At 47.5% G+C, this 21,935-nt stretch overlaps 1 protein-coding gene across 2 annotated transcripts in view; it reads left to right on the top strand.

Annotated features, from left to right (window-relative positions):
* The window catches only part of PLEKHA2 (pleckstrin homology domain containing A2), a 91,489-nt gene extending 70,227 nt beyond the window's left edge, over positions 1 to 21,262 (top strand). For both annotated transcript variants that reach the window (XM_083480652.1, XM_083480653.1), the window contains 3 exons: positions 4,621 to 4,684; positions 16,015 to 16,092; positions 20,289 to 21,262. In XM_083480652.1, coding sequence (XP_083336778.1) covers positions 4,621 to 4,684; positions 16,015 to 16,092; positions 20,289 to 20,642 — 496 coding nt within the window. In that variant the 3' untranslated portion in view covers positions 20,643 to 21,262. The remainder of the gene's footprint in view (positions 1 to 4,620; positions 4,685 to 16,014; positions 16,093 to 20,288) is intronic.
* The last annotated feature ends 673 nt before the right edge of the window (positions 21,263 to 21,935 follow it).

The raw sequence follows: 21,935 nt of genomic DNA, 5'->3' as shown, positions 1-21,935 counted from the left end.
CCCCCATTATTATGATTTTCTGATCCATAAATTCAAGTAACTTTTCTTCCAGTTCTTTGTAGAAATCAGTTTTATTTCCATTAGGTGCATAAATCCCGACTATTATCAGTTTTTCGCCTTGCCATTTGACTTGAACTGCCATAACCCTACCTTCTTCATCTTTGAAAATCTGCTGAGCTTCCAATTTATTTTTTATATACAACACCACCCCTCTCTTCTTGCTTCTGTCTGGGAACAGAAGCAGTGATCTGTGGGCCTGACAAGATGTTTCGGGAAGTGTGCTGTCTCCCCGGGGCTAAGATCCAAGATGTAACTGAACGACTGCAAGGAATCATAAAACCCCTTCCTCTTGGTTCATGTGGGAACCAATGACACTGCAAGCAATAGCCTCCAGAAGATCAAAAGAGACTACGAGGCTCTGGGCAGGAAATTGAAGCAACTAAATGCACAAATTGTCATCTCATCTGTCCTCCCAGTTGAACGATGTGGCCCAGGGAGAGAGGGAAAAATAGTGGAAGTGAACAGCTGGCTTCGCAGATGGTGTAAACAGGAACAGTTTGGATTATTAGATCATGGACTGCAGTTTCTTGAAGATGGACTTCTGGCAAGCGATGGGCTGCACCTCACAACGGTTGGGAGAAATGTTTTTTGCCAAAAATCTCAGAAACCTCATCAGGAGGGCTTTAAACTGACTAATGTGGGGGACGGAGACAGTGCTCCTGAAGGTAGGAGTCTATCAATTGATGAAGATGATCATCCAAATGTCATAGAGCAAACAGCACGCAGACCTAGTGGTGGGAGGAAAAAATCCTTAAATAAGAGACACGGGAGAATGATTAATGGACTTCAATGTCTGTACACTAATGCGCAAAGCATGGGAAATAAACAAGATGAGCTTGAGCTCTTGGTACAGCAAACTAAATATGACATAATAGGCATCACTGAAACCTGGTGGGATAAGTCCCACGATTGGAATGTAATAATGGAGGGATACAATCTATTTCAGAGAAACAGACCAGACAAGAAAGGAGGAGGAGTGGCGTTATATGTCAGGGATGTGTATACCTGTGAAGAGATCCAAGATTTAGAACCTCAAAGCCAAAGTGAGAGCATTTGGGTCAAAATTAAGGGAGAGAAGAATAACAGTGACCTCATTGTGGGAGTTTACTATAGATCCCCAAGCCAAACGGAGGACATAGATGATGCCTTCCTGGAACAGATGGCCAAGCATGCAAAAGGAAGGGAGATAGTAGTAATGGGGGACTTCAATTACCCGGATATTTGTTGGATGTCAAACTCAGCCAAGAGCATAAGGTCAAACAGATTCCTCACTGGCCTTGCAGACAACTTCATTGTCCAGAAAGTGGGAGAAGCAACAAGAGGAACAGCCATTTTAGATCTGGTCCTAACCAATGTTGATGACCTGGTTAGTGGGGTAGAAGTGGAAGGATCATTAGGCGCGAGTGATCATGCACTTCTGAAGTTTACTATACAGCGGAAAGGAGCAGCCAAGCATACTAGGACTCAATTTCTTGACTTTAAGAAAGCCTACTTCATAAAACTTAGGGAAGTGCTGGGTGAGATCCCATGGACAGTAATACTAAAAGGAAAGGGAGTTCATGATGGCTGGGAGTTTGTTAAGAGGGAGATAGTAAAAGCACAACGTCAGGCAATACCAATGAGACGGAAACATGGAAGGTGCCTAAAGAAGCCAGGGTGGCTATCTAAAGAACTTTTAACTGAGTTAAGATTAAAAAAGGATGTGTACAAAAAATGGAAAAGGGGGGAAACCACCAAAGAGGAATTCAAACAAATAGCCAGCACGTGTAGACACAAAGTCAGAAAAGCTAAAGCACAGAATGAACTCTGGCTTGCTAGAGAGGTTAAAAGCAACAAAAATGGCTTTTATGAGTATGTTCGTAGCAAAAGGAAGAACAAAGAAACAGTGGGGTCACTCAGAGGAGAAGATGGGGAAATGCAAACAGGGGACACAGAAAGGGCTGAACTCCTCAATGCCTTCTTTGCCTCGGTCTTCTCCGATAAAGAAAACAATGCCCGACCTGAAGAATTTATAGCAAATGACTCAGCAAAGGAAACACAGCCCAGAATAACTAAGGAGATAGTACAAGAATACTTGGCTAGTTTAGATGTATTCAAGTCTCCAGGGCCAGATGAACTGCATCCAAGAGTATTAAAAGAACTGGCAGATGTGATCTCAGAACCACTGGCAGTCATCTTTGAGAATTCCTGGAGAACAGGCGAAGTCCCGGCAGACTGGAGGAGGGCAAATGTTGTCCCTATTTTCAAAAAGGGGGAAAGAGAGGACCCAAATAATTACCGCCCAGTCAGTCTGACATCAATACCAGGGAAGATTCTGGAGCAGATCATTAAGCAAACAGTCTGTGAACACCTAGAAAGGAATGCTGTGATCACCAATAGTCAGCATGGATTTCTGAAAAATAAGTCATGTCAGACTAACCTGATCTCGTTTTTTGACAGAATTACAAGCCTGGTCAATGAAGGGAACGCAGTGGATATAGCCTACCTTGATTTCAGCAAGGCATTTGACAAGGTGCCCCATGATATTCTTGTAAAGAAGCTGGTAAAATGCGGTCTTGACTATGCTACCACTCAGTGGATTTGTAACTGGCTGACTGACCGAACCCAAAGGGTGCTCATCAATGGTTCCTCTTCATCCTGGAGAAGAGTGACTAGTGGGGTGCCACAGGGTTCTGTCTTGGGCCCGGTCTTATTCAACATCTTTATCAACGACTTGGATGATGGACTCAAGGGCATCCTGACCAAATTTGTAGATGACACCAAACTGGGGGGGTGGCTAACACCCCAGAGGACAGGATCACACTTCAAAACGACCTTGACAGATTAGAGAACTGGGCCAAAACAAACAAGATGAACTTTAACAGGGAGAAATGTATTGCACTTGGGCAAAAAAAATGAGAGGCACAAATACAAGATGGGCTTGAGAGCAGTACATGTGAAAAGGATCTAGGAGTCTTGGTTGACCACAAACTTGACATGAGCCAACAGTGTGACGCGGCAGCTAAAAAAGCCAATGCAATTCTGGGCTGCATCAATAGGAGTATAGCATCTAGATCAAGGGAAGTAATAGTGCCACTGTATTCTGCTCTGGTCAGACCTCACCTGGAGTACTGTGTCCAGTTCTGGGCACCACAATTCAAGAAGGACACTGACAAACTGGAACGTGTCCAGAGGAGGGCAACCAAAATGGTCAAAGGCCTGGAAACGATGCCTTATGAGGAACGGCTAAGGGAGCTGGGCATGTTTAGCCTGGAGAAGAGGAGGTTAAGGGGTGATATGATAGCCATGTTCAAATATATAAAAGGATGTCACATAGAGGAGGGAGAAAGGTTGTTTTCTGCTGCTCCAGAGAAGCGGACACGGAGCAATGGATCCAAACTACAAGAAAGAAGATTCCACCTAAACATTAGGAAGAACTTCCTGACAGTAAGAGCTGTTCGACAGTGGAATTTGCTGCCAAGGAGTGTGGTGGAGTCTCCTACTTTGGAGGTCTTTAAGCAGAGGCTTGACAACCATATGTCAGGAGTGCTCTGATGGTGTTTCCTGCTTGGCAGGGGGTTGGACTCGATGGCCCTTGTGGTCTCTTCCAACTCTATGATTCTATGATTCTAAGACCTTTGAGCTACTCAGAATCTTAGGGAGTCCCTGATCTTCCTCAAGGCAAGACTGTTACAGATGCAATCTGTCCTGGAAACATGAGCTAGAACCTTTGCCAAATTATCCTGCTTCACCTTCTAATTTGGGGTACACACACAGGCTATGCATACCCATGGTATTCACGTCTCCAACGTGAGCGGAGTCAGAGTCAAGGAAGTTACAAAAGGCAAGAATGCCTATTTTCAAGAGGTGGACGTTTCCACTGTTGGAAAGCGACTGGGGCCTCTCCCAGCCCTGCCTGGAGATGCTGGGAAGGGAAACTTGGAATTTCTGCAGGCAAAGCAGATGTTCTTTCACTGGTGGTTGCAGGTTTATTTTGTGTTCCAGAAGACAACTTAATAGTGTGGGAGAACTGTTTTTTGCTGGCATGTGTGTGCATGTGTGTATTACATGGTGTGTTGCACAGCGGTAAATTAATCAACACAGAATCTTCTTCATAAACTGAATAAAACTTTTACTTAAGAAAATAAACTTGTTCAGAAACAGCATAGATAAAGAGCATACACAGAGTGCTCATAGCAGCTACCTGACTCTTCACAGAGCCACAGTCATAGTCACTGATTAACTGGAGTCCTGGAGCCACTCTGCCTGCAACAAGACACACAGGCACAGGCACTACACTGGCCTGCCTGCAAACAGGATGCAAATCTATAGAGAGAATGAGTCATCCTGTAGATGAGTCATAATGATTCAGCAGTTTGCTGTTAACAGTTAGCAGTTAATGAATGATTGTGTAGGCCTTGTAGGCCTTGCCTTACTGCTCCTGCTCTTAAGAACCTTTGTCTCATGACATGGTGCATTTAATGTCTTGCCAAAGGAATACTGCAACACTTTTGTAAAATAACTCACATAAGAAGAAAAGTGTGGTTTCAACATGTCGGCTTTTCCTTCTGTGTTTTCTAGTGATCTTCTAATGAGGGACAATCTCTTTGAAATCACAACGAGCTACAGGACCTTTTATATCCAGGTAAAATACCCTCCTTACTGACCAGTGGAAACTTGGCAGGGAGGGCAGTTTTGGGGAAGCATCCTAGGGGTTCCTTGGAGAGAAAATCCTTTACGAAGTCTGGCATCAGGGACCCTTTAAGACTCCTTTGCCTTCTTCCAGGTCAGACGGCTGCGCTGCCTGGGGCTGATAGGAGTTGCAGTCCAAAACCATATGGAGGGCACCAGGTTGGAGAATGCTAGCATAAAGCTGGGACGGGGGAAGATGGGCAGGAGCTCTGGAATCTCCTCCGCTTTCTCTGGCTTCCTCTTCAGGGAGACTTAAGAATTACCATATTTTTCACTCCATAAGGTGCACCTTACCATAAGGCGCACCTAGTTTTTAGAGGGGGAAATCAAGAAAAAAATATTATTTCCCCAGCCCCAAAGAACAGCAGACAGGCTGTGCACAACCTGTCCGCTTCTCCCAGAGCTTCTCGGGGCTGCCGGGGGAAGCCCGGGTTTCCCCCCCAGCCCCACAGAGCAAAGCCAGCAGGATCCCGCTCGCTGTCCTGGCTTCCTCTGGCTTCCAGGAGAGGCTGCGCGTGGCTATGGCAGAAGCCAAAACAGCCAGCAGGATGGCTCCTCTCGCTGTTCTGGCTGCTTTAGCTGTGTGCAGCCTCTCCCGGCAGGAGAGGCGGCGCGCAGCTAAAGCAGACCCTTTAAGTAGCGTGCAGCTCCTGCGGGCTTTTCTATGAGGAGGGAGAAGGGACTGACTGGCCCTTCTCCCTCCTGGGGAAAAGCCCGCAAGAGCCTTGCGGAGCTTGTGTGTGGCTCTTGGGGGCTTTTCCTGCCTGCCTCCCCCCTGCATTCGCACCATAAGACGCACACACATTTCCCCTTACTTTTTAGGAGGGAAAAGGTGCATCTTATGGAGCGAAAAATACGGTACCAGCAGCCCAAAGAGCCTGGCTGACATGTGGCCGGCTGCCACTCAGGCACCGACAGATGTAGCAAATGGGAAAGGGGAAACACGACCGAGTCTGGGGTTTTTTAGCCTTGGTCCCTCCCTGTCTATAACAACCGATAATTCATGTTTTAACTTTATGTGGTAGCATATAATGTAAATCTGCAGCTATAGAGGCTCCTGTGACAACTTTATCCTTGAAGTTGTGGCACAATGAAATTGATCTTTTAATTATTATAAATAAACACAGCATGGATAAAGCTTGACGGCTTTGCTGTTAAAGACATAATACTTATTTTCTGTCAGAAATACTGTTTCAGGCTTAAACAAGAACTCTTACTTATAATCCTCCACAACAGAACTGCTTCTATTAAGTCTATTTCTTCCTAGAATGGCTATCTGCTTTTACTCTGCCTGTAAAACATCTCTAGCCCTCTTTGCTCCACATGAGGAAATTAAACCAGTTAATTCTGCCCCAAACACCCTTAGCTACTTCCCTGGACCAGGCCCTGCCAGTTAGAATGCCAGCTTCTCTCTTTACCCTCCTCACTCTCTCCTGATGGGCCGTTTCTCTTCCCTGCTGTGATTGGCGAAGAGCCTCCAGGAGGAGGACCCAATGGTCTGTCCATCACACCAGGGTCTACCTGCACCCCAGAACATCCCCCAGAATATCTCTGTGCTGCATTTGATGAGTCATAGTCCTCAGAAAACTCCTCTGTGTAGAGATGGGGGAGAAATTCGATTCAGTTAATGTTTGAAAGTGAACCTAGCAAATTTACATTTTTCTAAAACAGTATGAGAACTGAAACACAGGCATTCTTCAAAATTTACACTTCTCCAAATTTTGCATTGCAGTTCTCCAGCCAAGTAGCATGTAGGAAAATGCATATAATACAGTAAAGTGTGCATAAAGCAGTGGCAGACTTTAGGCTGTCAAATTTCAGCAGCACTCTGTTCAGTGCTAAAATTTAGAGCTCCCGCCCTTGCACTCTGTTCTAGAGCATTGTTGTGTTGTCCCTGCAATGTAGCACCCAGTACTGTACTGGTCACGCTCCCCTAAAACTGCCTCTGCATAAAGATACATGTATTGGGGAAAATAACATACAACAAATAACATACATATTTGGAAAGTCTGTGTTATGAATATATACAATAGATAGATAGATGATGGATGATAGATAGATAGATAGAGAGAGAGAGAGAGAGAGAGAGAGAGTCTGACTCAATGAAATTCCATACATAAATGTGTATATTAGAATAAATTTGCACTAAAATGCTGATGAATTCTCATGACTGGTTAAAAAATACCACAAACCAATGTGGAAATGAGAAACTTGAGAGAAGCCAAAATTGACAATTCCATCCATCCGTACTATCTAACCAGAATATTTCTATAGTGATAAATATACATCAGTGTGTAAAGGTAAAGGTAAAGGTACCCCTGACCATTAGGTCCAGTTGTGACCGACTCTGGGGTTGCGGTGCTCATCTCACTTTATTGGCCGAGGGAGCCAGCGTACACCTTCCGGGACATGTGACCAGCATGACTAAGCCGCTTCTGGCGAACCAGAGCAGCACACAGAAACTCCGTTTACCTTCCCGCCAGAGCGGTTCCTATTTATCTACTTGCACTTTGACGTGCTTTCGAACTGCTAGTTTGGCAGGAGCAGAGACCGAGCAACGGGAGCTCACCCAGTCGCGGGGTGTGATGGCCTGGGAATCCGATTCAGAGGCTGAACTGGAGGAATCCCAGCCTGCACAGGAGTCCCCGCCTCCAGGGCCGGCTGAACTGGGGCAGGGCCTGGATTCTGAAGCGCCTGCACCTGTGCCGGATCCTCAGGAGCAGGCACCAGGTGATTCCACTCTGGCTCCGGAGGTGGTTGAGGACCCATTGCCTGCAGGTGCCCCTCTCCCAGCCCTGTCAGGGGAAGGTGAGTTCCCCCCTGGGTCCAGTAACCCTCCAGCCTCTCCTGAGCTGCAGAGGTTCAGGGCAGAGAGGCGGAGGGAACTGGTTTCTCCCAGGAGGAGGTGCTTGCCTTAAGGCCAGGAGAGGCGGGTCTCCTGGGGGCCGGGACCGCCCCTGGCCTCAGAGAAGATAAAGGCCAGTCAGCCCGGTCCCAGGTTGCGGGAGCAACGTCGCTGAAGAGCTGTTTCGGCCAGCACCCAGTCCTGTTCCTCCAGAGTTCCTGTCCTTGCCCGGCTCCTCGCTTTTGACCCCGCTTTGCCCATGGAGGACTGTCTGCCGACCCTGGACTCAGGTCCTGGACTTCGCCCCACGGTAACCTCCCCCCGGGACCAGCACACGGGGATTCGAACCGCCAACTTTCTGATCGGCAAGTCCTAGATTCTGTGGTTTAACCCACAGCGCCACCCGTGTCCCTACATCAGTGTATACTGGTCCTCAAGTGATCAGCACACATTATGCAATTTCAGAATTGGTTCCCAGTTGGGAGGACTGTGTTTGTTTTTAAGTTTATTTTTCTCTACAGTAAATTTAGCCCTTAACAGTTAACTCTGGTCTTGCCCTGCCAAACAGGGTGCTTTGCTGACAACCTTTCAAGCAGAAAGGGTTGAGTGAGCTGAGACTTTGTACACAGGGTTCTTTTTAGTTTTTTTTTGCCTCTGGGGCCCTCCATACCAAGGGCAGCCTGCTTTTGCAGCTATTTCACTTCTCCATTCCATCATATTTATAGTGAAAGTTATTTGTGCAGGTGCAAAAGAGAACCATAAAGATGGGGATTGTTCACATGTACAATGTAGAGCTGGTCTAGGTCTTCTTTGAAGAAGACTTCTCCATTTATGTTTCCTGTGTTATGCACCGTTGGGGAGGAAGCTTCCTAAATAGACAATCCACCTGAAAGCTACTTTGTGCAATCCCCACGGACGTGACTGGCAGAACTGTACATTGGAGAATTGCACAGGTCAGCCATTTCTAGTAGAGATAGGGAACAACTGGCCCTCCCACCATCTCTGCCCTTTGGCCACAATGCCTAAGGCTTATGAGATTTGTGGTCCAATGACACCCAGAGGGCAACAGCTTCCCTGTTTCCTGGCTTAGAGCCTTCAGCAACAAGTGAAAGTGGACAGAGTTGGGGTTTTGCACAGGGTGCTCAAGAGTCCAGCATATACCTCAAGCTGTGCAGTGCACTATTCCTTGCTATTCATGGGCAGGCTGCTCTCTCTATGTGCACCTGTGGAGTCGTGCTAAGAGAGTCAGACTAGCCAAGGAGACCTGGGCTCAAAGCCCCACTCAACCAAGAGGCTCATGGGGTGATGTTGGATGGGCTGATGCTCTCTTTCAGCCTAACTTGTCTCACAGATTTGTGAGGATAAAATAGCGGGGAATCCTGTATGCCGCCCTATGAACATAGGAAGAGCTCAAAGCCAATGCTCATATGGCATCCTGCTTCCTAAAGCAGCTTATGGGAAGGAAGCCCACCAGAGCCCTCTTCCACTTGTGTTCTCCAGCGGCTGGCATTCATTGGCATGTTGTGGCATATGGCCATTTGTAACCTTATCCTCTGTGAATTTGATTTCCTCTTAAGGTTGATTGGCCATCACCAGATCTTGGGGCATAATCCCATACCTGCCACCACCAGTATAATTAAAAATGTTAACATCATTTAGTATTAGTATTAAGATATTCTAGAAATTTTGGGGGGAGGGCAGGAATGGAGATTTTAGCACCTCACTTTTGAAACCATTAGGAATATAGAATAAGAGCCTTATCCTGAGTCAAACTCATTGGTCCCTGGAGCTCATTATTGTCCACACTGATTGGCAGTGGCTCTCTAGGATGTCAGGCATCCCTACCCAGAGATGGCCAGGATTGAACCTGGAACCTTCTGCATGCAAAACAGATGATCTTCCACTGAGCTACGATCCTTCTGGGTGAATTTTAGCATCTCAAGGTATCCTGCAGAGGCCAGAAATGTGGGCAGTAGTTTTTCCAGAGACAAGTTCCAGAAAATAGAGACCAGCTGCTCCTCTTGGGACATGGGTGTCCCATGGACATAAGAAGAGCCTGCTAGACCATTCCAGCATTATGTTCTGCAGTGGCCGCCAGATGCCCATTGGAAGCTTGCCAGCAAGACCTGAGTGCCACTCTTTCCGCTTGTGATTCCACTCAGCTGGTAGTCAGAGGGACACCTCGTCTGCTGCTGGGATAGAACATAGGCCTTGTGGTTAGTGTCCTTATCCTCCAGACACACCCTCAAAGGAACTGTAATGCAAGGGAAAATAACAAACAGGATCCATCTTCATGTTAAGGCAAATACAGGGTGTTGCCCAAATCTGGCATCTTCACTTCATCATCTGCCTCCTTTCCCCATAATATATCAATGTATGCATCATTGGCTGCTGCTAGCAGGAGAAAGCCATGGGTGACTGCAACTGCGTGTTCCGAGGAGGACATGGGCAGCATGACTCAAGGGTGCCATTACTGGTGACCAGCAGCCGCATGTCTGCATCAAAGCACAGCCCAGTCAGATCTCTGTGTGTGTTTTGCATGCATTGCGTTGCTGTCTCATGCCCATTCTGGAAGGGCCAAGGGACCACTGCCAGTCTGGAGAGGCCCTCTAAAACCTGGCTATGTAACATTTTAACTGCCATAGCTTCTGTGAACAGACTGATATTCTGTGCACAGGGCGTCCCACAGCCTCCCAGTCTGCCAGTCTGGAGAGGCTCCAAGGTGCTCTTCTCCGGGGGTCCCTGGTGGACTGTGGGCCCTCACTGGGTCCCCAGCCATGTCTATGCCTGACGCCAGCCATATGCAAACGTGCTCCCCCTCTGCCCGGCTGTTTGTGAGGGGTAGTGGGGGTGTTCTAGCCTAGCATTTGGATTAGCCCCCAAGGGTAGAGAAGGTGGCCAGTTCAAGTCTCTGACAACTCAAGCAGCATCAGATGTTGGACAGCACCAGAGCTGTGTGTCAGCCCCCACCAGCCTCTATATGTGGAATATTTTCAGTTTGTTTTGATAGCGTTCACTCAGATTTGGAACATAGGAAGGTGCCTTGCGCTTAGTCATACTGTTGCTTCATTTTGCTCGGTGCTGTCAATGGCAGCAGCTCTTCAGAGTTCCTCCTAGCCCTACCTGGAGATGCCAGGGACCTTCTGCATACAAAGCAGATGCTCTAACCATGAGAGAAGATCAGAATAATAGGGGCAGGTGGAAAGATGTTTTTCAGAATGGTTTTTGCAAAGCAGATTGCTGTTCTATGCACATGTCAAGGAGTTGCACCTGGCTGAGTTTTGTTTATCAGTCACATAACTGTGTGGTAAGGTCTTGTGCATGAGAGCGTGACAACATCATGTTGGGCAGCACTTTGGTTCAGAAGCAAGAGATCATATGTTTGGTTTGTAGAAGTAGGCAGATTCCATCCCTGGGGTCTCAAGTTAAAAATATATTGGTTAGCAAGACCTAAGGCCTTGGACAACAGCTGCCATTCAGAGCAGGCAGTATAGGGCCCATCCATACCTCAGCTTAATATGGAGTGCCTCCTTTAAAAACCCTACTCCATGTGACATTCTCCTGCAACTACTGTTCACACACACTTTCTCCTTCCTAAATCTGGAGAATCCCTATGCAATCGATGTAGCAGCCCCCTGTATCTCCTCTATCCAACCTGGTAAAGACCCTTAGGGTGTGAAGCAGGGCAAGGAAGCGTGTGGCCTGGGGAGAGTCCGAAGGGCCAGATAGAAAGCCTTGGAGGGCCACATTTGGGGCTTATGCTTGAGGTTCCCCATTCTTGAGCTGGGCCAACAAGGTGGGAAAGTGCCAGGGACAGAGGCCTTCTGGGAATTCAATGGAACAGGAAGAAAAGGTTGATTCCTGCAGGCAACAAACCACAGGAATGCTTGGATTCTGATCAAAGTACACAACCCAGAGCTTCTTGGAGGAAAAGCAGGATGTAAAGCCGTAGGTCTGGCTTGCTGGCCGGCCTGAACAGCAAAGAAGCTTCTGCTCTTGCTGAGTCTTGTACCTCCACCTCTTTGCCACTGCCATAGCATCTCCCATGGCACCTGTTCACAAGAGGAAGTGGGACTGGCCGCTGTGGTAGAGGGATATGGTGCCTGCTGGATGCTGTTGACTACAACTCCCATCAGCCCCAGCCAGCATTATCAGTGGTCAGGGATCGTGGGCATTGTAGTCCAATAACACCAAGAGGACAGCATGTTGTCTACACTGATGTAGTACTTTGGCAGGAAAGGAACAAACACTTACTTAATCTGTCTCCCACCTTTCCTCCAAGCGCCTCCAAGTGTGGCATCCATGGTTCTCTCCTCACCTGCCTAATTTTATCCCCTGTGAGTTAGATTTAAGCTGAGAGAGAGTGATGAGCCTAAGGACCCCCCAGTGAGCCTCCTAGCTGAGCGGGCACTGACTCCTTGAGTCTGAGACTCTTATGCAGGGAGCTGCCAACCTTTATCTGCCTAAAGGCACATTTGGTGCCCCCCTTGGGTCACTTTACTCTTCCCAGAGATATTGGCAGAAGCTGGAGCTAGTGGAGTTAATCTGAGCCTTTGAAGGCAACTAATAATAATGATGATGATGATGATGATGATGATGATGATGATGATTTATACCCCACCCTCCCCAGCCAAGACCGGGCTCAAGGCTACTAACAATCAATAATAAAAACAAGTTGATTAAAATACAATTTAAAAAACAAGATTAAAATACAACATTAAAACATTAAGATGCAGCCTTTTCACAGGAGGAGAAAGGAAAAAAGAAAGAGGGGGAGGGAATCAAATTGACTCCAAGCCAAAGGCCAGGCGGAACACCTGTGCCTTACAGGCCCTGCGGAAAGAAATCAGATCCCACAGGGCCCTGGTCTCATGAGGCAGAGCGTTCCACCAGGCCGGAGCCAGTGTTGAGAAGGCCCTGGCTCTGGCTGAGGCTAATCTAACTTCCTTAGGGCTCAGGACCTCTAGGGTGCTGCTATTTATGGACCTTGAGGCTCTCCGTGGGGCATACCGGGAGAGGCGGTCCCGTAGGTACGAGGGTCCTAGGCTGCGAAGGGCTTTAAAGGTCAAAACCAGCACCTTAAATCTGACCCTGTACTCCACTGGGAGCTTGTACAGCTGGAAAAGCACTGGGTGAATATGCTCTCATGGCAGAGATCCTGTGAGGAGCCTCGCTGCACATTCTGCACCCGCTGGAGTTTCTGGGACAGCTTCAAGGGCAGCCCCGCATAGAGCGAATTACAGTAGTCAAGACTGGAGGTGACCGCCGCATGGATCACTGTGGCCAGGTTGGGGCGGGAAAGGTAAGGGACCAACTGCTTGATGCGGCGAAGGGGGGAAAATATCGCCTTGGCTGTTGCTGTAACCTGCACCTCCATGGAAAGGGAGGCATCAAGGATTACACCCAAACTCTTAACGGAAGACAATGGCACTAATTGGGCCCCTGCAAGAGAAGGGAGTTGGTCCCTCATCCCCATACCATCCTGACCCAGCCAGAGGACCTCTGTCTTCGAAGGATTTAGTTTCAGTCGGCTCCCACAAAACCATCCAGCCACAGCTTCCAAACATCTGGTCAGTGTGTCCAGGGCCGAGTCGGTATGGCCATCCATCAGCAGATAGAGCTGAGTGTCATCAGCATATTGGTGACAACCCAGCCCAAAGCTCCGGACAATCTGGACAAGGGGGTTCATAACAATGTTAAAAAGCATCGGGGAGAGGATTGCGCCCTGCGGCACTCCACACACCAAGGAGTGGCACAGCGACATCTCCCTCCCTAGTGCCACCCTCTGTCCCCGACCAGAGATAAAAGAGCACAGCTATTTGCAAGCTATGCCCTGTATTCCCACATTGGCGAGGCAGTGGTCCAGAAGATCATGATCGACCATGTCAAAAGCTGCTGACAAATCTAAGAGAATCAGCAGTCCCGACCTGCCTCGATCCAGTTGTCTGCGGAGATCATCTGTTAGGGCGACCAGAGCCGTCTTGGTCCCAAAACCAGGATGGAATTCGGAACGAAATGGATCTAAAGCCGATGTTTCCTCCAGAAACCTACCAAGCTGTTCAGCAACCGCTCTCTCAATTACCTTACCCAGATATGGAAGATTTGAAACTGGGCAGTAATTGGATAGATCTAAAGGATCTAGTGAAGTTTTCTTTAAGAGCGGACACACCACTGCTTCCTTCAGGTCCCCTGGGAATATCCCCGTGCCAAGGGACAAATTGATAATTTCAACCAGGGGGGTCCATGCGACATCTGGGCATGCCCTAATCAGCCAAGATGGGCACAGATCGAGGAGGCATGTGGTGGGCCTACCAGCTTGGAGGAGTCTATGCACATCAGCAGAGAGTATCCGATCGAAATGGTCCAACACTGGACCCGAAGACAGTTGAGGGGAGGTCACAGTGGAGCAACAGGACGTTCTCCGCAAAAAAGCTCGCGAGTGCCTCACAGCTGTGGGTCGAATTTGTGCTTAAATTTGGTTGTCCTCCTAAGTACGTTATCGACCTAATTATTCTAAAAAGTTGTGCTGGGCGAGAGCTAGTGGATGCAATGGAAGCTGCGAAGTAAGATTTCTTAGCAGCTTTCATAGCCATCTCATAGGCTTTCATAAGCACCCTATAAGATGTTCTTGAAGCTCCGTCACGAGTCCGTTGCCATACTCGCTCTAGCTGTCTGAGATCCCGCTTCATTTTCCGGAACTCCTCAGTAAACCAAAGGAAAAAGTGGATAGAAAAAAGGTTTTTCCCTCCATAGCTCAGGGTCATCCAGTGAAGCTGAAGGTTGGAAGTTTCAGGACAGATAAAAGAAAGTTAAAATATGGAACTCCCTGTCACGGGAGGCAGTGATGGCCACCAACTGCAGGGCTTTAAATGAGGGTTGGACAAATGCATGGAGGAAAAGGCCACAATGTCTATGCTCCGCCTCCACAGCCGGAGGCCACCATGTTTCTGGAAACCACAGGAGGGGACAGGGCTCTCCGGCTCAGGTGCTGCTTGAAGGTTTCCCACAGGCGTCTGGTTGGCCACTATGAGATCAGGATGGTGGACTAGGAAGTGACATGCTTCCAACTTCCACTTTCGGCTCTATGTATTTTTCAGGGAAAGGGAAAGTAGGGAAGAGGCCAGGAGGTGGGGGCTCAGGGGCTTAGCGGGTGCCAGGGGAAGATTGCAAGGGTATCATTGTGCTGCCCGTGGTGACACATTGGCAACCCTTGCTCTGACCGCTTTGAGGTCCCATCCCCCCAGTAAACTGGTGTATACATTTTATGAAATAAATAAATAACCACTAGCTCACACTGCTGCTCCAGTGTCTTTCTTCAAGGCCAGGATGAGAACATTCCCTGCTACTCCGTGTTTGTTCACCCCTTGCTGTGATGAGCAGCAGTCAGTGACAAGAACTTTCCCTTCCCTTGATATTTGGGGTGAGATCTAGCTGTTATTTATGTGTGGGCAAATCCTGTTGACTTCAGTGGGGCTTACTCATGTAGCTGAGCTGTCATTCTCAGATTGTGCTGCCCATCTGGAAGGCAACTGCTTCCCTTTCTCAGAAAGCCTATTTTTTTTAAAAAAAGGCCCTGGGGATTTGTTGCTTTTGGGGGATGTGTGTGGATGTGTGCTTTGAAGAAATGTATTTCTGAAGTCTCACTTCTGTCCCCTGGTGGAAGTTTGCATGGCAACAGGTGAACTTTGTGTGCCTGTAGTGTAGACTCTATTTTGCAGAGGGGATTTACATTTGCAGACAGGCCTTCGTCACCCCTGCGCAACAAACCCACTTAAAAACCAAACACATTGACTTCGTAGTTTGGGGAGAGGTGAGAAAATGCATTGAAAAGTGTGGATGAACAAATGCCTAACAGGAAGAAATGTAAACATGCTGCAAGCAAATAAGAATGAATGGGGGGCAAATGCTCATTGTCATATCACTGCCCTGCAAACAAATAAGAGGATTGCTCCAGAGAGACTGGAAACAGGCTAACTGTCACATAAGCTTCTTGCAAGCAAGTCCAGTTGAATGCTCAATAAGCAGGTCTATTGGAGTGGCCCTTATATTTTTCAAAACAGATCAACCATTGTCTAGCGCTTATCTCCAGCAGTCCTGGGTCCAACATGGAACTTACACAGAACCTATTAGAGTCTAATCTGATTAGGTCTTCCTGTCTCTTCTTCATGATGTGAACATTCAGCTTTTCACCCCTTCTTTTCACATGTAACACGATGGGAAGGAACTTTAACATGGTAGCCACTTGGCTAGGGCAGGAGTGGGGTATTGGCCCCACAAGGCAGCTCTGACTGGTGGATGAGGCTATCCACTAGGTCAGTTCACCCGCAGACCCTCCTCCTGGCCTGAAATGTCATGGTGCAGTATAATCCAGCTCTGGGGATGGGAGTCTCGTGGGCTGTGTTGTTTTTGGCTGATGTCTTTATTCTTTCTCTCTGCAGGCCTATAGCCCTGAGGACATGCACAGCTGGATCAAGGAGATCAGCGGGGCTGTGCAGGCCCTAAAGAGCTGCCCTAGGGTAAGTCATATCCTTTGCATGCAGAATTAATTAGTTTTTTGTGCTTGTTTTCTTAAGCAGACATCATCCATTTTAATGTCTTGGGCAAACATTTGAGAAATATCTCACTTCCTGGAGGCAGCTTTCTAGTCTCTGGCTTGATCCCACAGAAACCGGGAGTGGAAAGCGGGTGAGATCGGAGAAATTAATGAGCATTATGCAATGGCAACATGTATCTGTCCATCTCTCTACAGCTGCTGCAAGCAACTTAGCAAAACTTGCTTAACTTTCCGGGGGGGGGAGATATTAATCATAATTCTGTGGCTTAGAAATTAAGCAGAAATTGGGGGTTAGAAATTGGAGCAACTTTATAACCCACCCACATCCCATGCAGTTCAGTTTTGTGGACCTGATTATTATTATTGGGCTGGGTGTTCATCAGTATGCAGATGACACCCAGCTCTACCTCTCCTTTAAATCAGAACCAGTGAAGGCGGTGAAGGTCCTGTGTGAGTGCCTGGAGGCGGTTGGAGGATGGATGGCGCCTAACAGATTGAGATTGAATCCTGACAAGACAGAAATACTGTTTTGGGGGGACAGGGGGCGGGCAGGTGTGGGGGATTCCCTGGTCCTGAATGGTGTAACTGTGCCCCTGAAGGACCAGGTGCGCAGCCTGGGAGTCATTTTGGACTCACAGCTGTCCATGGAGGCACAGGTCCATTCTGTGTCCAGGGCAGCTGTCTACCAGCTCCACCTGGTACGCAGGCTAAGACCCTACCTGCCTGTGGACTGTCTTGCCAGAGTGGTGCATGCTCTAGTTATCTCCCGCTTGGACTACTGCAATGCGCTCCACGTGGGGCTACCTTTGAAGGTGACCCGGAAACTGCAATTAATCCAGAATGCAGCAGCTAGACTGGTGACTGGGAGTGGCCGCCGGGACCACATAACACCGGTTCTGAGAGATCTGCATTGGCTCCCAGTACGTTTCTGAGCACAATTCAAAGTGTTGGTGCTGACCTTTAAAGCCCTAAACGGCCTCGGTGCTGTATACCTGAAGGAGCGTCTCCACCCCCATCGTTCAGCCTGGACACTGAGATCCAGCGCCGAGGGCCTTCTGGCGGTTCCCTCATTGCAAGAAGTAAGGTTACAGGGAACCAGGCAGAGGCCTTCTCGGTAGTGGCGCCTGCCCTGTGGAACACCCTCCCAGATGTCAAAGCAATAAACAACTATTTTACTTTTATTTATTTTTTTCAAAAGATATTTATTAAAGTTTTTAAAATATAACAATGAAAAAAAATAAAAAATAAAAAGAAACAAAATACAACATAAAAACAGTTTAAAAACAAATAATTTTCCATAACATATCTTCCTTACGCTTATTTCCCCAGACCTCCTCATACCTCCCTTCCTTGTATTCCACTTCAATTTGTTAGTTCAGCAAATCCTTACCATTAAGCTTTTACCCATTTATAAACCTTTTTTTTTCGTATCTCCTAAAGCATTACAGCTGGAAACCCCTTAGTTTCTATCCAACCTCCTTCTAACATTCATTAATTTTACAATATTTCTGTAAATAGTCTTTAAATTTCTTCCAGTCTTCTTTCACCAACTCTTCTCCCTGGTCTCGGATTCTGCCAGTCATTTCTGCCAATTCCATGTAGTCGATCACCTTCATCTGCCATTCTTCCAGGGTGGGTAGATCTTTTAAAAGACAACTGAAGGCAGCCCTCTTTAGGGAAGTTTTTAATGTCTGATGCTGTACTGTTTTTAATATTCAGTCGGAAGCCGCCCAGAGTGGCTGGGGAAACCCAGCCAGATGGGCGGGGTATAAATAATAAATTATTATTATTATTATTATTATTATTATTATTATTTACATAGGAACAAGTTGCAAGCTGGCATAACTTACTTCAGTCGCATTTATTTTATTTAGTCCCCTTGAGGGATGGCTCTGCAAGGAGTCTTTAGCCAAGACCACAGGTGGAAGGAGCAGGGAATAACCACTGCCCATCCAAAGCACAGAACAAAAAAAACTGTTTCTCAGTGGCCACACTTGTTGCACCTTGTCCTAGATATTCTACCTCGTCCACCTCTGGTTTCCGTTATTAGATGCACCACTTTCAAATATTTTGCCCTTCATAATCAATGAGGGCTAGTAACTTGTTTTGCAGAGGGAAGAAGCAGAAGTAGAGACTCTTGTGATCAGAGAAGCCGGAGTGCACTGGAGGACCTGCATTGAGGAGGCTGACTCTTCCCACCTGAGAGTCAGGGCCTTTCAAGTCTTTTGCCTCCTCTTCCGGGGGGAGGAGCCATCCTGCTCTCCAGTTCTGCCTCTGGTTCCTTCTTCTGTGAGGAAAAAGATCCTTACTGACTCTGTACCACTGTCTTTGTGGTTTCTCTTTTGCTTTAGCTTTTGCTTCTTGTACAGTATGTTGCTGAAATGAAGAAAGCTGAGGGGTTGTGGTGGGGAACTAGGACTAGATTTTTATATGAAGGGCTGTGATCTCAGTTCTGGTACTGAAAACAAGTTCATGGAATGATGTGCACTCTGAGGCGCTCTTTTCTTTAATTCTAAGTCAATGTCCACCCCTCTTTCTAAGCCACCATTTTCTCTTTGGCTCCTGAGCAGTGGACCTCAGGGTTGTTGGAAAAAGCAAAGATGCAAGATGGAAATCTACCCATCCCTGGTTTAGGTTATATTTTTGACCAAAACCCTTTCCTATCTCCCTCACCAGCCGCAAAGGGTTCATGGGAATGCATCTGTACAAGATCAGATCCATTTTTAAGGCAATCTGAAGAAGGTTGACTCAAATGTCTGCCAGGCATTCTGACCATATGGAAAACAATTTCACTGCAGGAAAGCTTCACTATGGCCTGGGATGAGTTTGCTCTGCAGTGAAATATATTAATATTCTGCACCAAGAAATGTTGAATTCTTCAACCTGTACAAATTATGTATATTAAGCAACTAGTCATTGGGGAAGTTGAATCCAGTAGAATTAGTCTGAACCTTGAAAAGCACATAGAGATTGGGAGGATGACATAGGCTATGAGGTTAACCCCACTCAATGGATCAAAATGTGATCTAAACCCCCTCTTTAAATCCATATCAACAAAAAGAAAAGAACTCACTCTGAAAATCACCTACAGGTGGTACCTAACACCAAGAAAACTAGTGTTAATACGCCCAGGAACCTCACCAAAATGCTGGAGAGGGTGCACCTCCACAGGCACATACCTCCACATGTGGCAGGAGTGCCCCAAAACCCAACCATTCTGGACAACAACCATGTGAGAAATAAGTAAAATAATCAAGCAAGTATTAGAAATCACCCCAGAATTGGCCTTACTAAACATCTTCCAAGACAATAATGCCCACTTAACACCACAAAGAACTCATAACCCACCTACTTTCAGCAGCCAGAAGCATCATAGCCAGACACTGGAGAGACCTGTCAGGAGTAAACATGGACCAATGGTACCAGATAGTATGGGAAACAGACCTACTAGAAAAATTAACCAATAAACTGAAACTGACACGGGGACAAATAGAAGAAGACAACAATAAAAATCCACCAACAGCATACAAATCAATATGGCTAACCTGATCCAAAACACCCACCCACCCCACTCACACATGAAAACAAAGACCACCACAGCCAACCACAAATAAATAACCACACCCTAGGCCAACCCCAACCTCTCTCACCAAAGGAACACAAGCAAACAGCAAAGAACCTGCACAAGCAACACTGACTCCAAACCCTACATATAGTAAGTAAAATAGAAACATCGCCACCCAACCCCAACCCCACCCATCTTTTTCCCCCCTCTACCTCTTTCCCCCTTTTCTTCCTAATGTCTCAACAAATGAAACTGATTTGTAAAAATGTTACGTGGGGGGGGGGGGTGAATACGAGAGAGAGAGAGACATTGCAAACACTTTTGTAAATCAAGAAAATCTTTAATAAAAAATAATAATAATAAAGCACATAGAGATGAAGTAGGAAACAGTGTCACTTTCAAGGGAGAAAAAGGAAACCACTGCATTCCACATGACCAAGGGAGCACAGGGGCGTCATCGGTCCCTGGGAAGACTTCAGGGGCACCATTGCACCCATGGGCACTGTGCTGGCACCCCCTCTGGCATGCATAAGCTGTAAGGTGTGTCTCTTTTCTCTCTCCCTCTCTCACCCACACCCCTCCACCCCATGCAGGACTTGGTGAGATCTGCTTCGGTGAACAAGCGCGGAGGCCCCAGCTCAGCCGTGCCTCCCATTGAGAGGCTGAAGCATCTGGGAGGGGAGCCCAAGGCCTCTGCCAAAAGCCCGTCGGCCTCGTGCTGGCTGCCTTGGATGCCGGTGCCCCAGTCAGAAGGGAAGCCGCAGCCTGCAGCAGAGCAAAAGGCTGGCCTGCCGAAGGACTCGGAGTTCTCCCCTCTGTTTGCCCAGCGAGATGCTAGAGCCACGCAGGGTGGGCGTCTCCGGCACAGGTCGGAGCCCCAGAACTTTAAAGAGCATCCATTTCCCTTTGACCTGGATGACGAGAGCATCCGGACCTCGGATGTGTGACTGTGCACTGCAAAGCAGCGCCTGTCGATGTACAGACCATGTTGATGCTTCCCTGGTCCTGACACATGGATGTGTTGGGGCAAATGCTAGCTAGCTTGCACATGCTTAGGAAGCTGGAGCTGGAGCAGTCACTGTGATGTGATGACCTTAAATATGGGAAGCACATGAGATGCAACCTCCAGCCCTGGAGTCATTCCTTGCACATTTTCAGTGTGATGTGGTTCCTTCATCTCAGATGCCTTCCCATGTAGTAAAGGAGAGACCACCTTTGCCAATCAGCTAGAAACCTGGTATGGGTGTTCTCTCTCTCTCTCTCTCTCTCTCTCTCTGTGTGTGTGTGTGTGTGTGTGTGTGTGTCACTCACTGGAGTCATCTTGACCTCTTCTGGCAATGTGCCCAGGTACACCCCACTGTTTTTGTAGCAGCACACTGGTGGTTTGGCTTGCATGCTTGATCTGCAGAGGAGTTGCAGGCAGCCCTCCTAACTTCTGTGGGAGAGGACTTTGAGGGTTCTTCCATAATTGTGGCTTTTGAAGAAATCCTGTGGAACAGTATTGGACTGTCAGTTTTGATGTGAATGTCTAACTCTCTAGCTCTCACAGAAACCTGTGTGTGTAACAGATGCTCTTCATCTTCAGTGAGCCATGCTGCTGATGTGGGAAGGCCATACACTCTTTTTGTCAAGGTACAAGGGGTTGGAACAAAGTGGAGTTCCTGGAGAGCTTTTCCTGCAGAAGGGAGCATAGGAAGCTGACTTATCCTGAGACAACTTGTCCATCCAGGATTTCAGAGAGGGGCATTTCTCCCACCCCTACCTGGACATGCCAGGGGTTGAACCTGGGACCTCCTGCATGCTAGGCATTTGATCCAGCACTGAGCCATAGCCCTTTCCTACACAGCAGCATCAACTGCAGTTGCACAGAAGGTTGGGGCAGGGGGCAAATAAAGCAAGGTTATGGCAGGAATTCTTCAAACTCTGGTATGGGGACATTCTGGTGATCTACAGTGTGTTCAACTCGCTAAAGCTATATTTACACCAGCACAGGCAACCTATGACCCTGTAGATGTTGGATTCCAACTCCCATCAGCCCCAGCCAATTCAGTCAATGGTCAAGGATGATGGGAGTTGAAGTCCACCAACACCTGACTGTTCACTGGTTCCCCACCCCGGATTTACACAGTGTGCTTTCAGCTGGTGTGTGAGACCATTATAATAACAGTAAAAAAAAACAGGAAATCCATGAAGAACTTTTCCGGAACTGGCACAACCAAAAACTCAGTTGCATCTAAAAC

The sequence above is a fragment of the Podarcis liolepis genome (genome assembly GCF_965112155.1).
Source record: "Podarcis liolepis genome assembly, chromosome: 16".
Lineage (NCBI taxonomy): Eukaryota > Metazoa > Chordata > Lepidosauria > Squamata > Lacertidae > Podarcis > Podarcis liolepis.
This window is presented reverse-complemented; position numbering and strand designations above follow the sequence as displayed.